Here is a 15,225-nt window from a genome sequence, read left to right as displayed (position 1 = left end):
TGTGGTAAGGTATTAATGTATGAGTTGAGGAGGCTTGATATTGATTTTGGTATATTTTGATTGATTTCAAAAACGGTTAAAATTGACATGCTTTGGTTGATTTTGAAAAGGGTTGAAAATGGCTTATTTTGAAAATGGCACTTTGTGGTTTTGTATAAAAATATGGTTTTTGGACATACTTTGACGGAACATAACTTGGATTCTGGATCCCCGTTTTGTGCCAAACTTATTTAGAAATAAAATTGGATCCGGGGTGTCCATGCCGTTCGAAGAACGGGCGAAAAATGATTTAAAACGGGGAAGTTATGTTCGTTGAAAGATTGGGGGTTTAATATGTGAATTTTTCAGCTTTTAACTTAGAAAAATTTTTAGCAGAATGCCCCCGCATGCGTTATACCAGAGTTGTGCCAGTTTTGTGCGTGAGGCACAAATGCACCCACGCGTACGCGTGGCTGATGCGTGCGCATCCGTTTGCTATTTTTCCACCCACACATACGCATGGGCGACGCATACGCGTCGATGAACATTGTGGCCATCCACACGTACGCGTGGAGGACGCGTATGCGTGGCCCTGTTTTCATGCCAAAGTTGATTTTTGAGTTTTAAAAGCCAAATCTCATACTTCTAAGCCTCCGATCTCACCTCTTATGTATTAAATCATTATGATATGCCTAGCAATGAGAAAGGAGCTAGGGGATGTGGTAACTTGCAAATGAAGTAAGGGGAAAAGTTATGATCAATGATGATCAAAAATGATTATATGAGATATGGAGGATGACGGTGGAAGTACCGTGTATGCCATGAGCCGAAGGGCTATATTTATTGATAAATGGCTGGTTCTTGATTGAACCATGAGCCAGATGGCTGAGTTATTACCGGGTACGACGGAGCCATGTTGATAAATTGGCTAGTTCTAGATTGAACTGTGAGCCGGATGACTGAGTTATTACCGGGTTACGGCAAAACCATTATTGATTATGACTGAGTATAAATGCATATATGATTAATGAACGAATATGATAAATGAATAATGATGGAAAATATTGAATGTGAGTATGCTTGTGTTTTCTCTTTGGTTGTAAGGGTGACAGGGAACTGATACCCTCTAATGGCGACAGGGCGCAGATACCCTCTAATGGCGACAGGGCGCATATACCCTCTAATGGTGACATGGCACATATTCCCTCTAATGATATTAATACGCAACAGAGAGACTGTGCCCGGGTTAGCTACTGGACACGTCAGGTTAGCTATTGGACACGTCAGGTAGGCTTGATAACCGACAGATGGTATCATCAGCCATAGGGCACGCATTAATCATTTGCATATGTTTGAATTATTTGGGTTTGCCTATTTGTTTTGGATTTTTACATCATATATGCTATGTTACCTGATTATATGCTACTTGTTCTACTTGTATCTTATTTGTGTATTACTTGCCTGTATTGCTTGTGTTTGTACAACTGAGAGGCCCCTCATGCTGGTGTCGGTGGATGTTGTGGGCTGTTCTTGATGAGATGAATTGATGATGCGATTTCATGATGATGATGATTATTGAATGAGATAATTTGGGCTCCCTGGGTAGACGCAGTGATGTGGTTTCACTAGCTCCAGGTGAGGGTATGATGTATTGATATAGAATTGTTGAGGCAGAACAACTGGTGATGGTTTTGTTTACGATTCTGAGTCTGATTCGTGGAAGAGTCAGCGAGTTTGGAAACATCTGAAACATGAATTAGATTTAGCACTCCCTTATGATAGTTGCCTATTCATAGATTAGCGAGAACCTAGGGTGGATAATTGGGGAAGAAGTTTAGGATGCTTAGTGAGTTTTTATTGCAGTGCATTGTATTTATTTGGCACTTTTACCGTACTGGAAACCCATGGGCCTGGGGTTCTCATTCCTTATATATCTCTTATTTTTCAGATACAAGTCCAGGTGCTCAGAAGTGAGTTGTGGTTCGTCAGAGAGACGGCGAAGATCTTTATTTTCTCTACTTTGTGTTTTGCTTAGAATCTCTCCACCTTTGTTTTGAAAAGATTATATTATGTATTGAACTCTTTTGAACTTGCCTATAGAGGCTCTCATGTTTTCTTTGGGAGAGATTAGGATATACTGTTGTCAACTACTTTCATACTGTACCCTAGCCGGCCTAAACTTTGCGGGTCGCGACTAGTGGCTATTTACTTATATTTTATATATATATATATATATATATATATATATATATATATATATATATATATATATATATATATCTGTTATCTATCTCTTAATCTTCTTTATGCCTTGTCCGTATATCGCTTTCGGCTTCACGATTTATCTTTTTGTTGTCGAAACGTGATTAATATGTCTTCGTGATTTTATTTCTACTCTTTTCAGACTTCTCGATTAATACTCTTGTCGAAATTACCTATATTTATATATTAAAAATCTACCTGAGAGTCGTACCACCGTAATATCATTGACTTATGACTCGAGCATAAGGATTTGAATATTAGGGTGTTACATTAGATATCAAGGGGTATCTAGGTGTCCATGCTATAAGTGTTGGTTGATTAAGTGGTTAGAACCTTCAGATATAACCCTTCACCTTTACCGTAATGGGTTCAACAAAAGATATTGCGTGTGGACAAAAGTCGGAGAAGTTAACGAGTACAGAATCAATCAGTACGCACTAAATTCCACTAGGTCTGAGGGTCAATAAAGGAGAATTAGGGTGGTCAGAAAAGTGAACATGGAAGAGCTGAATTGGGAGGGTAACCAAGAGAGATATAATGAGACAGTATTTAATGCAATCGGTGTTAATAGTATGGAAAGAGCCTAAGATAAAGACAAAGGGATTTTATAATCGGTTAGAATCTACAGTATAACCATTGTTTGAACGGTGTGTTCACTCGAAATTGTCTGTTTGTGTTAGAATGGTGAATATTAAAGACCCGTTTGAAAAGTTTCAAAAGTAACTTTTTTGAACTTTTGACTTATGAAAAGTAGTAGTATTAATGTCTGGTGCAATTTTCAAAATCAAATTGCAGCTTTCTAAGAAGCTATTTATGAGCTTATAGAGAAGTTAAAAAAAATGACTTCTCTCATAATACTACTACTTTTTATCACATTTTTATAAAGTGAGCACTTTTAAAGCTATAAATTTAAACACAAAATAACTTATTTATAAGCTACTTTTAATATAGCCATTTATTGTTTAAGCTATTTTGTCAAAAGAAACTTAATTAAGTTGTTTACCTAAATTGGACCTTAAGTCTAAGCCAAAATTCCCCGGAGCCATTATAAGGCAAATAAGCTAGCTTTGAAATTAGTTTTAAATTCAGTGTGGTGTCAGACCGAATTCGCTAGCTATACAAAAATTGTGTCTACAAGCTAGAATTCTTCTTTGCTATCAACATACACACCTCGACCTTGAGGGCTTTGTTTACCTCAGCCACCAACCCTACAGATTCCGAAGACGTCAATTTGCGGGAGCAGGTTCACTCCCTCACCTAGAGCTTTCAGGATTAGGGTCACCGGCTACATCTGGTTGAGAAGAGGTATATAACAAGATGCTCATATGCATGGTAGAGAGGAATACTCATGATGCAAAATAGAGTCCATCAGGCAGAAGCTAGAGCAGATTTAGCGGATGCGACACCAGATGCGGTGCACTATAACCAGATGCACACTGGTGGCAGCGTCACTAATAAAGGGGGCTCCTTGTCCTCTACACTGACACCAGAACAAGAACTGACACCACCACCTAGACCGCGTCTCAACAGGACTAAGGAGAGATGACAACGATAATTATCAAAATTCGTAGTGATTTGGATTTTGTTTGCATTTTTTGACATATTGGTAATTTATCTCTTTGACTTTTTATTATGTATAATTGTTATTTAATATTATAGTTGACTGTTTTTATTAAAAATACTACTTGACTATTAATTATTGACTAGTAGATCAAGTTCTAACATATTCAAAAAATAAAATAAAGTAAAATTTAAGATTATTGTCAGATTTATCATCGATTGAATTTGTCAGTAAATTTTAATTTAATTAATATAAAATAATATATACCGTTAGATTTAAAAGGGAATAAATCTGATGGTAATAAGGCACTAAACTAAAATTTGTAGTGTCAAAGTTACCGTAAAAAATTTTTTGACGGTGACCACTTCCATAATTTTGCCAATCAATGAAATTATTTAAATCTGTCGCTAATTTTACCAAAAATTACCGTCATATTTTATAATCTGAGTTGCTGGCAAGGATTTTAGTGTCTAATTTTGTTTGCTGCTAAATCCGAGACCAATAAATTGACCGATGAATTTTTTTAATAATTTCACCGATAAATTTGACGGTATATGATGAATTTCTTGTAGTGATCCTAGTAATCAATTATTAATGCTCCAAAATAAAAAAAATTATATTAATGATCATTGGTAGATCAATTTTACTTATGTATTAAAATTTAACGTTATTAGTTTTTCAGTATACTAATTTTTCATGTCAAATTTAAAGTATCTTTTAAAACTTTATAAGTCTAAAATAAAATATTTAAAACATTAAAAATAAAATTAAAATTTAATTCAAATATTAAAAATCAAAATACTACTTTATTCTTTCTCTTAATTTCTAGATGATAGTCTTCATGGTACATGGTTGAAGTTCACCGTTCTCTTAAAACAAATTAAAATCATAGTTGTTGAAGTCACCTCCATGTAAGTGACCTTAATTTTGCATGAGTCGTGTTAGTCACACGACTAATACAATGTACCTAGATATCAACGCTATTTTTAAATCTTCAGACTTTAGAATATAATGGTGCATTCCAAATTATCATTTGTTTTGTATTTAATAATTTTATTTTTTGATTATATTTATTTTTATATCCAAAAATAAAATGTGTAAATAATTCAGGATGTGCCAAAAAAAAAGTGCAAATAACACAATTTATTTTTAACCTTTGAAAACACAAGCTAAACATCTAGATTGGTCTTGACACCTAAAATTGTTAGATACTCTATTAACAATATTTCACCTACGCAAGAAATATTAACCATGCCATTAGGTGTGAAAACTAAGCCTATTTATTACTTGTTTTCTGGTACAAGTTAAACCTATTAGATTAGTTACTTTGGATTAAGTACAAAACAAAATCCTTTTTAAGTAAGTTCTGTTTCCCCCCAACATATCCCTTTTGCTAATGTAAGTATACTATATGCTCTGACCTGATTTCTGAAGTGAAATTTGGAACTTGGAAGCTTGAATTCATTGAAGAAAATATAATTTCTCAATGCCATAAAATGAAGAGGTAAAAAGAAAAAAAAATGCCAAAAAAGAATTATTTTTTACAAGCCTTAACCAGAGAAAGAAAGTAACAAAATGCAGTAGTGAAAAAAAAATCATAAATACCCAGAAGAATTTTTTTAAATCCACCAGTTTGCGGCTAAGACGATCCATGATGATTCCGAGCACCTTCTTATAGCAATGTGTGCATGACGAGAGAGACATTATTAAACTAAATTTGATGATGAAGAAGAAAAAGAAGAGTAGATATTTTCTTCGGTTGCTAACCATTTATCGAAGAATAAAATGCTCTTTTATAATTCAAAATTTTTTTATTGTTATCTAACCATTCAAGTAATAGGTCTAAATAATTCTGTTACTGAACTAAGCGCATTTGAATATGTCACCATTTATAGAAGTTTCATAGACCATTTACTTAGATGGTTGAAGACCAATTAAAAATTTTCAAATTATAGAAATATAAATTGAAAATGGTATTTACTTGAAAAAAAATAATCCCCTGAGCCTTACGAAGAAGTAGAAGGAGACGATGAGCTATTATCATTCTTGCAATAGTGGAAACTCCTCTCATCCATCTTTTCCAACACAAAATGTCCCAAAGTCTCGGTTGCCTCAACCAAATTCTCCTTGCAAAGAAACTCATCACCACAAACCCTTTCAACTTCCCCAAAATAGTCATGCAAGAAGACATGAGTCTTTGGGTTCCCGCCCTTCTTGCTCCTGGCCAGGACGCTAGCGGTGAAAATCGCTGACATCCGGCCAGGAGCATCAGGCCAGTCCCCACGGGGACCGTCCACCAAGATAACATCCCAATCAACCTCGTAAACATGGTTTGGAAGGTCATTAAGGCCAAGCTTGCAATCAGAGAACAAAAGATTCTGCACCGGCTTGCACTCATTGGAAGCCTGCTCTTTAGCCGAAGCTATAAGCTCCTTCATCTCACTTCGCTTCGTCGTGTATTGCACGTCGAAAACGTCGAGCTCTGGGTGCTTCTCTTCGATATACGCAGCGTAGTAGCGATTCTCGTCGATGAAAACCGTTCTTCCGTTATGATTGAGGGCTTTCCAGAGCAGAGTCTCACCAGTGAGGCCAAAAATGAGGAAGTTGCATGGTGAAGAACACTTTCGGAGGACATCGGAGATTGATTTGAGATCTGAATACTGCATGTGGTATGTGTCGTTGGATTTGGAAGCGTAGTGGAGAAGAGTGTTGATGACTGTGGAAGGAAGAGGAACATTGATTGTGCTAATTGGTGTTGAAGATGTTATGACGTGTGAGGTTGTGGCAGTGATTGAATATGTTTCTCTTGTGTAGATTAGTGTTACGAGAAAAGCGAGTGTGAAGATTGAAATGAAAGCGAGGAGCCATAGACGATTGGAGCTTCCTTGTTTCTGGATGTAAGGGTGGAGGAGGATGAGTTTTGTGTTGTTGTTGTTGTTGTTTGTGTTCTTCATGGTGTTGAATGAAGATTTGAGGAAGAAGAGAAGGAAGGGTTTTAGAATTATTGAAACTTGTTTCTTTGTGTTTTAGAGTCTTTGTTATGAGCTCTGAGGGTGAATTGGGGAAGAAGGTTTGGTTTTAAAGAAGTGGTGGAAAACTTGGGGTTGCAAAAGAGGGAATTGAGGTAATGTAAAGGGAGAAAAAAAAAAAATTGTTGAATGTGACCTTGCATTACAATTCACAGTGACGCTGATTCAAAGCTCTCTAGAACTGAAAACAACTAAAGCTAGAGCTTAAATGTTTGTGTTGTGTCATTAAAGTGAGTCATTAAATATAATAATAATGAAGTGTTTGCGTTATAACTTAGTCATTAAATAATAAGAGTATTTTGATCAACATTCTTTTAATCAATTTTTTTAAATTTTGGGTTCTTTAATTAGTGCGCAAATAATCAAATTTTGGGTTTTTTTTTTTTATTTTGGGTTCTTTAATTAGTGTGCAAATTTTGTTCTCTTCTCGCGTTTTCGTTCTTCTTCTTTTTTTCTGTTTGCGTTCTTCTTCTTCAACCTAATAAAATTCGTTGTTTTCCTCTGTTCGCGTTTTTCTTCTCTGTTCGCATTATTCATTATTGATCTGCATTGAATTCAACATAATAAACTCCGTCGTTCTTCTTCTTCTTCTTTGTTTTCTTCTTCAATCTACACTTCTGAATGGAAACAATGAATAATTCAACTTCAAATCAGTTGAATGAAGTTATTACGTTGAGACAGTTAGAAAATGATTGCTGCATGCTATCACAATAATCTTAAATACTGAACAAAGTAAAAGGAGGCCATCAAATCGAACAACATTCACCTGGTGAATCAAAATCAAAAAGGCCATTGAACCAAAAAATGTTCATGTGGTGAATAAATGGTGATCAACTTTCAATCAACAAGAATAGTATTTCTCCTCCCCTTTCTCTTCCTCATTCTTCTTTCAAATTCGCGCACGCAGATTCTTTCGTTATAATCATCACCAACAACACCAACATTTTGCTCGGTTAAGTGGACTTGCTCATTTTGATTCACTTGATTGTTAATGTGTTCAGTTAAGTCCTTGTGCATGCAGAAATATTTTTCTTACTGATTGAATCCTTATCACGTTTTATTCAGCACATGATTGGTATTCGGTTAAGTGGTGTTGACTATTTCGATTCACCTGATTGTTATGTGTTCAGTTAACTTCTTTTGCATGGAAAAATGCTATTCTTGATGATTGAATGTTTACGACGTTTTATTCAGCACATGAATGTTGCTCGCTTCAGTGGAGTTGCTCATTTTGATTTACTTGATTGTTAGTGTGTTCAATTGAGTCCTTGTGCATGTAGAAATATTTTTCTTGATGATTAAATATTTATGACGTTTTGTTCAGCACATGAATGATGTTCAATTCAGTAGAGTTGGCCATTTCATTTCATTTTTGTTATGCACAATTCAAAACTCTTCCTGCTCACCTTCTACTGCTTCTTCACAAAGGAGAGAAAGAGGAAAAGACAAAAAAAAAATACAGCAGCAATAACAAAAAAAATGAAGATAAGAAGAAAACATGTGAACAAGAAGGAACGTGAAAAAGAAGGAGGAGAATGAGGAGGAGGAGGAAGGTGAATCTCTGTTGCTGTTTTCGTTCGTTTCTAGTTGTTCCTTGCAAATCTTCTTGCGATTCTTCTCCAGTAGTGGTTTTCGCAGAGAACGTGACTGAAGTTTGAGTGATTTTGAGAGAGATTCGAAGAGAAGGAGCGGTTTCGTGTAGCGGTTTCGTGTTGAGAAAGAAGTGACGTTTTTTCATAATGAGCCCGAATTAATGAAGAGTTTTTGGGTGCTTGTTTTCACTCGTCATTAATGCGCGTGACTCTATTTGAACTTGGGCCAACTTGATTATATGATTACATGGATGTGTAGTGTGCCCATATAATAATATATGATGAGGATAATGATGATATTCAAGTATCATTATTAAAATCTTATTTAGTAATTGTTTCGGGAAAAAAAATATAAAGACAAAAGAAGGTCTCGAGACAAATTTGGTTTTGTTTCCTATCCATCTAATATATATATTGTTTTATCCATGTTTAAATGTGTTACGACTGAATAATGTTTTTCTTGCCTCTTGGTGATGTCTTCCTTTCTTCATGTGTGGTTGATATCTTTGTATTTAATTAGTGCCTAATTAGATTGTAATTTGTTAATGAAGGATGGATTATGCTGAGCCAAAATGGGGTTAGGGAAGAGACAAAGTACGACTACTACTTGTGAGTTGGGGGGTGGTTGGAACTCAGGCAAATGCACACATAGCGACCCATTAACTAATTACAAGCAACAAGTCGCTTTTCCTTGTTGATTTGAGATTTTTTCCCTACGTAATAACCCACCCCCTTTCCCCCCTAGAATATTGGTTATTTCTTAAACAAATAGCTACCATTGAATGAGACTAAGTACCTACATTGATTCCCCCTTATTGAAACACATGTGATGATTATCGTCTTTGTTTAGCTACTGATTATTCATATATATGCTCATGATTATTCTAGTACATACATTATTATTATATTTTTATTATAATTTAATAATATCAGGTCATATTTGATTTGGTGTTGTATTAGGTATGAGGGTCTAAATTAATATATATACTTTTATTATTAATATGTTTTTTTTTATAAATTTATTCACTATTAGAAAATCCATTATATGTGAAGCTATAAAGTAATATCTTAAATATATACTATACTATGTAACATAAGGAGAGTACGTATGCTATATATATGTTAATACTTTATATATATTTTAAAGAAATAATATTATTGACAACAACATTATTCTTTTAAAGTTTTACCTGTAACTGGTGAAATTATTTGAGATCTTATACTAGCCAATTTTACATTATTAAATGTTATTATTATATTGCATACCAAACAGCCGATCGAAAAGGCATCAAGGTTCGCTATATAAGATTTTTTAAAGCATATTTTTCAGCCACGTGCCTCATAATTAGTCAACACATGACGCTATTATATGGACTATGGACACCATAATGCTGTCCTCATGGAATAGTAAGCAACTGCTTCCATTTACTTCTTCTCTTCCTTCTTTTTTTATTTTTTATTTTTACATAACTACTTCAGAGTTGGTATATATAAAACTAATCTCATTCTGCCTAGAATGCGAGAATGAATTTTTGAAGAGTCATTACTAGAAAACTTGTTATTATAGACGAAAATTTTTGATAGATTTTATCCCACGAAAATACAGACAAAATTTTAGAGGAATTTTTTGTCGAAAAACAAAAAAAAAATGGATTAGCATAAATTACAGATGGAAAAGAGAATCCGTCGATAATTCTGTCAGAAAAATTAATTTTTTTCATAAAAAATAATTACAGACAGAAAATCCGTCTGTATTTAAATAGGCAAAACACTGCATTTTATTAAAATATTACAGACAGAAAATCCGTCTGTAATTTAAATTTTCCGTCTGAAAATATTAATGTAAACCTAACCTATCCCTTCTCTCTCCCCGTGGCAGCCCCAATTCAAACTGTGTTTCGTGCTCCATTCACAAATCAAACACGAGCTTCTTCCTTTCTCCCAGGCACGAGCTACTTCTCTCTCCGTGGCTGCTACTTCTGCTTCTTCTGCCGCGGCCGTTGCCATTGCCGCTGCCGCTGCCGCTTGCACACTACAAGAAAATAAGCTTTTTGCTACGCTTTTAAAGCGTTGCCAAAAGTCAAAAAAAGTGTAGCGATAGCTTTTTGCCACGCTTTTTGAGCTACCGGCACGCTTTTGAAAGGGTCACAACTGCAAGGGTGCCGGTTGCTCTATCGCCACGCTTTTGGTGATCTACCGCCACGCTTTTTTTGTCGCCACGCTTTTATCTATTGCCACGCTTTTAAGCGTGGCCATATGTGATAGATATGGCTACGCTTTTAAAGCGTGCCAATAGCTAGGATATGGCTACGCTTTTTAAGCGTGCCAACATCAAGAGATAACGCTACGCTTTTAAAGCGTGCCAACAGCAAGAGATAACGCTACGCTTTTAAAGCGTGCCAATAGCTAGAGATATCGCTACGCTTTTTAAGCGTAGCTTTTGATGATTGCAGTACAATATGGCTACGCTTTTAAAGTGTGGCTATAAGTTTATTCAGGTTCTGTTGTTTTTTTTTTAATCTTCATAATAAAATCTTACAAAATTCATAGATAAGTGTAAAATTTAAACAATGACTAAGTCACAGTCAAGAAACAACAATTGTCAATCAATTTATTTGAAGCCTTTTCTACAAGTTTCAAAGATCAAAAGATGAATAGTTGTGAACATTGCATTAAATGAGTTACAGGAAGAGTATTTGTGCATATTATGGTAGTACCATGCTAAGCTAAAAAGCACAATGCATCAATTTGAAAGAGCCACAACAAGAAACTAAGATTGCATCAGGAAATCAATGGTACATTATTTACATTGACGTGAAACTGAACAACAATAAGGGGCATTTCCCCCTTTGACCACAATTCCAAGTTCATCACTTGAAGCAGCTAAGGATCTGCTTTACCAGCAACCTGTTCATCACTTGAATCATATTGATCTTCACTTATTTCCTCATCATCACTTGATTTCTCTTCTGGTGCAGCTCCTACATCTTCAGCTTTAGCATACTTCTCACAGTACTCTATACAATTCAAGCACACTGTTAAATTAAGAACTTTATTGATTCTAAAGTTAAAGACCATTAACTTATGCATAAATTAGTCCAATGAAGAACTCAAGCCTAGAAAAGGAAATCCAAGTGATAGTGGCTTCAAGTAATAGATAAACATAGACAACAGCAGCTGTATAAAAAGAATTCATAACTATGGCTTACCCTACTTATGTGCTTTCTCTTGTACTAATTATACAATGAGTGAAGCTAGTGTGCATTTCATTTTTCTTGCTTGAATGGAAAATTTCTGCAGAAAATATTCAGATAATGTAAATGACACCACATTGACAGATCCATTTAAATGTTAGATATAAACCAAAAATTAGGAAAGAACAAACAGACGGTAAACCCCTTATAGGGTTGTGTGTAAGTGTGTAAGTGTGTAGTGTGAGTGAGTTGTTGTAAATTTGTAATATGAACCAAAAGAAAAAAGGTGAGAAAGGGACAAACATCACAAAAACATGATGTTGAAAGGTTCTACCCAAATTAAAAACTAAAAAATTGCAACTAGCAAGTTATGGAGACACAACACAATATAAAAGAAACTTGGTCACCCAAAATAGCAGGACAAAAGCATATTCTTCCATGCAAAAAAATAACATTATGCTACCGTACAAGCATATGGATACTTAACACTACGTTCCAATAAAGGAACCATACGTATATAAATCTGTATGATGTTTTTGTAAATTCAGTAAACATATGTCCTTTTTGAGGCAGATTAAATTCCTTGTAACACATCCATCTGTTGATTTTTATTATTATTTGAGGGAATGCACTTACCGCAATAAGCTTTCCTGCATTCTCAGGTCTCTTTGCAGCTGCTGCTACAGCAGCTCCAGAAGAAATCCCCACCTGCATTCCAATTGAAGTGAGCATGAAAGTTTTAAAGTATAACATCAATGGATCTTGCTCTTCTTCATTTTGGGCCAGAAAATTACTGGGGTGTTGTAAGATTTAAAGAGTTAGCTTTGACAAGCACTCCAAAGAAGATTAAATTTTATGTCCACATAATAGGACTCTTCATGCACATGATACAACTAAATTAACACAGTAACTATGTCAAATTCCATTATCTTGCATGTACAAATGCTAAGTCAATTGAAATATTTTACCAAGTGATTAAATTTGGAGAAAAGACAGATTTAAACCTGGTTAAAATGCTGTTGCAATTTCTCATTAGTCAAATTGATACAGAATTGCTCAAAACTGCATAAGAACAATTAGTAGAGTGTAATTTTTTTAAGTAAAAAGTTAATGATATGAATCCACACATAAGAAATTAAGAACTTGATCAAGTTTCACATCATTATCCACACACACAGAGCATCTAGGTTCCTTAGCTAGTTAAGCACCTGTTCGTCTTGAAACTTTCAAATCTGTATATATCTAAGACTCCGATTAAGTTCTTTGAATTTGGATCTTTCCCAATAGAATTGTTAACCTTGTCCATAATCCTGGAACAAGAGATATTTGTATGAGTTCAATAAAAAAAGGTGAGGAATATCTCCTAAAAGAAAGAACATATAACAGAGAGAAATGACCAGTCAAAAAGCCTTGAATAAATAATTTTAGCTAAAGCATCACTACTGAGACTTGCAGCAACGGGATCAAGTGACTTTGTTATTTTATATCCGCGAGTGACCATAGCACATTAGCAAAATGAATTCTCAAGGGATTTCTCGTCGCACCTAGGCATATAAATACGAGTATCTTATCTATTAGCTTTGTATTTAATTGAAACAATTTGTACTTTTCCCAATTTGTACTTTTCAACTATTACTAGTATTGTCTATTGTGTCTAAACCTGTAATACATATCTGGATAAGAATTCACAGTAAAGCATCTGGCCCAAGTCTCAGTTAGTTGTCTACTTTAGTTTTTCACAAAATGAAACTGATATAAATGAAAAAGGATTAAGAACCCCCAATCCCCCAGAATCAAGGATCGTTAATGCAAAACCTAAATCAAATAGCAAGGACAATTAGCATCTCAACACATTCACAATTTAGTCTCCAAAAAAAAAAGTTTGACAATAAAATAGTAAGTTAATAAACTAGATATAACCATCAATATTAAAGAAGTGATGCCTTAGCTACAGAAAGTAGAAGTGATGCATCTTCAGATTCTTCACCATCCAAATTCTGGGTCCCTTAATCACACAAATTAAATCAAATTAATCCCTAATTATTCACCATATTAAACTCCACATAAATTGAAACAAGTAATAACTATATACTAATTACTTTTTCCATTCTCTTTTAATTATCTGTCACTCTAAATATATTAATTCCATGATATATCCAATTGCTATAATAACTAATAATAAAATAGAACAAATACAATCTTTGCTATAGTAAGAGATTTGAAATGTTGAACATGGTTACATTTAGCCTCTCAACTTCCACTGTTAGTGCATCAATCTTTGCAGTGTCTTCAACAATAATCTCCTTTTCTTGGATAACTGGAGTTGCTTCGATGGTAACCTTCTCTACATTCTCTCGCTCCTTGACAAGCAAAGCATTGGTTTCATCAAGTTTACCCTGCAGAGCATTGGTTTCATCAGGTCTAAAAAGTCCACCGTTTCTTAAAGTTTGTCCTTTGCTTCTTGAAGTGCACCAGTTTCCCTTGCAGCCTAATCATGCAAATCAAAAGATATGTCAGAGTAGGGAAATAAAAAAGATAAGACATAAAAAATCAATCAAGAGGCTTTTCCTGAGAACTCATCTTACTGAACCAGAAAAGAATCAACCCAGAACTTGGATTTCCTTGGATTTCCTGAGAACTACAAAAAATTCAACAATAAAACATAAATTCAGACAGCACATAACATTCAATGAAAATTAGTAGACCCATTTTGAACTTGCTATTAGTAAAATTTTGTAAGATGGTTTCAGTAAAATGATGATAGAAGGTTTACTGAAAAAGCACAAAGATTTACTCAACAGCTGTGACGGCGACAACACTGACGGCTCCCCTCTCGCGCGTCCCCCTCCTTCGCGACGGCAACGGTTCTCGCGGCTCCTTCATCGGCAACCAAGAAGCACGACAGTGACTGGTGCGACGGGAGCAGCTCCTCTTTCCCCTCCTCGGCGACGACGAAGAGCGAAGCTCCTCCAGCGGCTGCGACGCGTTTGGTGACAGCACCTCCTCTCTCATCGTCGCACACACTCTCTCTCTCGGGTTTGAGTCGACAGCGGCGGCGGGCTGGTCTTCAACGGAGCTGGCAGCAAGGCGGCGTCTCCTTCCTCGAGCTCTCCTCTTCGGCGTGGGTGAGGTGGTGCATGTGTGTATTGTGTTGTGTGCGCCAGAGAGGGGAAAAGGGGGAGTGGGGCTGCGGCGCTATTGTAAGGGGAAAGGAGGGGAGTGTTGTGGGTGTTAGGTTAGTATGCCGGAACAGGGAGCACCGGCGATGTTTTCCGGATTGCTGGGGTCGCGGAGAGTTTAGGGTTCTTTGGAAGAGTTTTTCATTTTAAGGTGAATACAAAGGGTTAGAAGAGTTTTAGGATAGGAGAGAGGTAGAGTTTCAAACGTGGTGTGTAATGTAATTAATTAATTATAACTATTTTGAAAAAAAAAATTTAACCTTTTTGGCCACGCTTTTGAAGCGTGCCAAAAGAGTTGTATGAAACGGCCACGCTTTTAAAATGTCACTATAACGAAACTCTATCGCCACGCTTTAAAAGCGTGCCTGTTTCTCTCTATGGCTACGCTTTTTAAGTGTGGCGAAAAAAAGTGTAGCCAAATCTCGAATC

At 35.5% G+C, this 15,225-nt stretch overlaps 2 protein-coding genes across 5 annotated transcripts; both read right to left on the bottom strand.

Moving 5' to 3' along the window:
- Positions 1 to 5,241: 5,241 nt before the first annotated feature.
- Positions 5,242 to 7,062, bottom strand: LOC112799470 (protein IRX15-LIKE). Its single transcript, XM_025841691.3, has one exon. It carries the CDS (start codon positions 6,754 to 6,756, stop codon positions 5,809 to 5,811), a length of 948 nt encoding a protein of 315 aa, XP_025697476.1. The 5' UTR covers positions 6,757 to 7,062; the 3' UTR covers positions 5,242 to 5,808.
- A 4,002-nt stretch (positions 7,063 to 11,064) lies between these two features.
- LOC112799433 (uncharacterized) lies at positions 11,065 to 14,977 on the bottom strand. Of its 4 annotated transcripts, XM_072196222.1 has the most exons (9): positions 14,412 to 14,977; positions 14,203 to 14,255; positions 13,858 to 14,105; positions 13,561 to 13,622; positions 12,826 to 12,927; positions 12,622 to 12,679; positions 12,254 to 12,325; positions 11,633 to 11,717; positions 11,065 to 11,440 (listed from the first exon to the last, which is right to left on the bottom strand). In XM_072196222.1, exons 1-4 carry the CDS (start codon positions 14,627 to 14,629, stop codon positions 13,566 to 13,568), a joined length of 576 nt encoding a protein of 191 aa, XP_072052323.1. In that variant the 5' UTR covers positions 14,630 to 14,977; the 3' UTR covers positions 11,065 to 11,440; positions 11,633 to 11,717; positions 12,254 to 12,325; positions 12,622 to 12,679; positions 12,826 to 12,927; positions 13,561 to 13,565. The 4 variants fall into 4 exon arrangements, with proteins under 4 accessions (XP_072052323.1, XP_072052322.1, XP_025697474.1 ...); XM_072196221.1 differs by lacking the exon at positions 12,622 to 12,679; XM_025841689.2 differs by lacking the exon at positions 13,561 to 13,622.
- Positions 14,978 to 15,225: the final 248 nt, after the last annotated feature.

Source organism: Arachis hypogaea, chromosome 1 (genome assembly GCF_003086295.3).
Source record: "Arachis hypogaea cultivar Tifrunner chromosome 1, arahy.Tifrunner.gnm2.J5K5, whole genome shotgun sequence".
Classification (NCBI taxonomy): Eukaryota; Viridiplantae; Streptophyta; class Magnoliopsida; order Fabales; family Fabaceae; genus Arachis; species Arachis hypogaea.
This window is presented reverse-complemented; position numbering and strand designations above follow the sequence as displayed.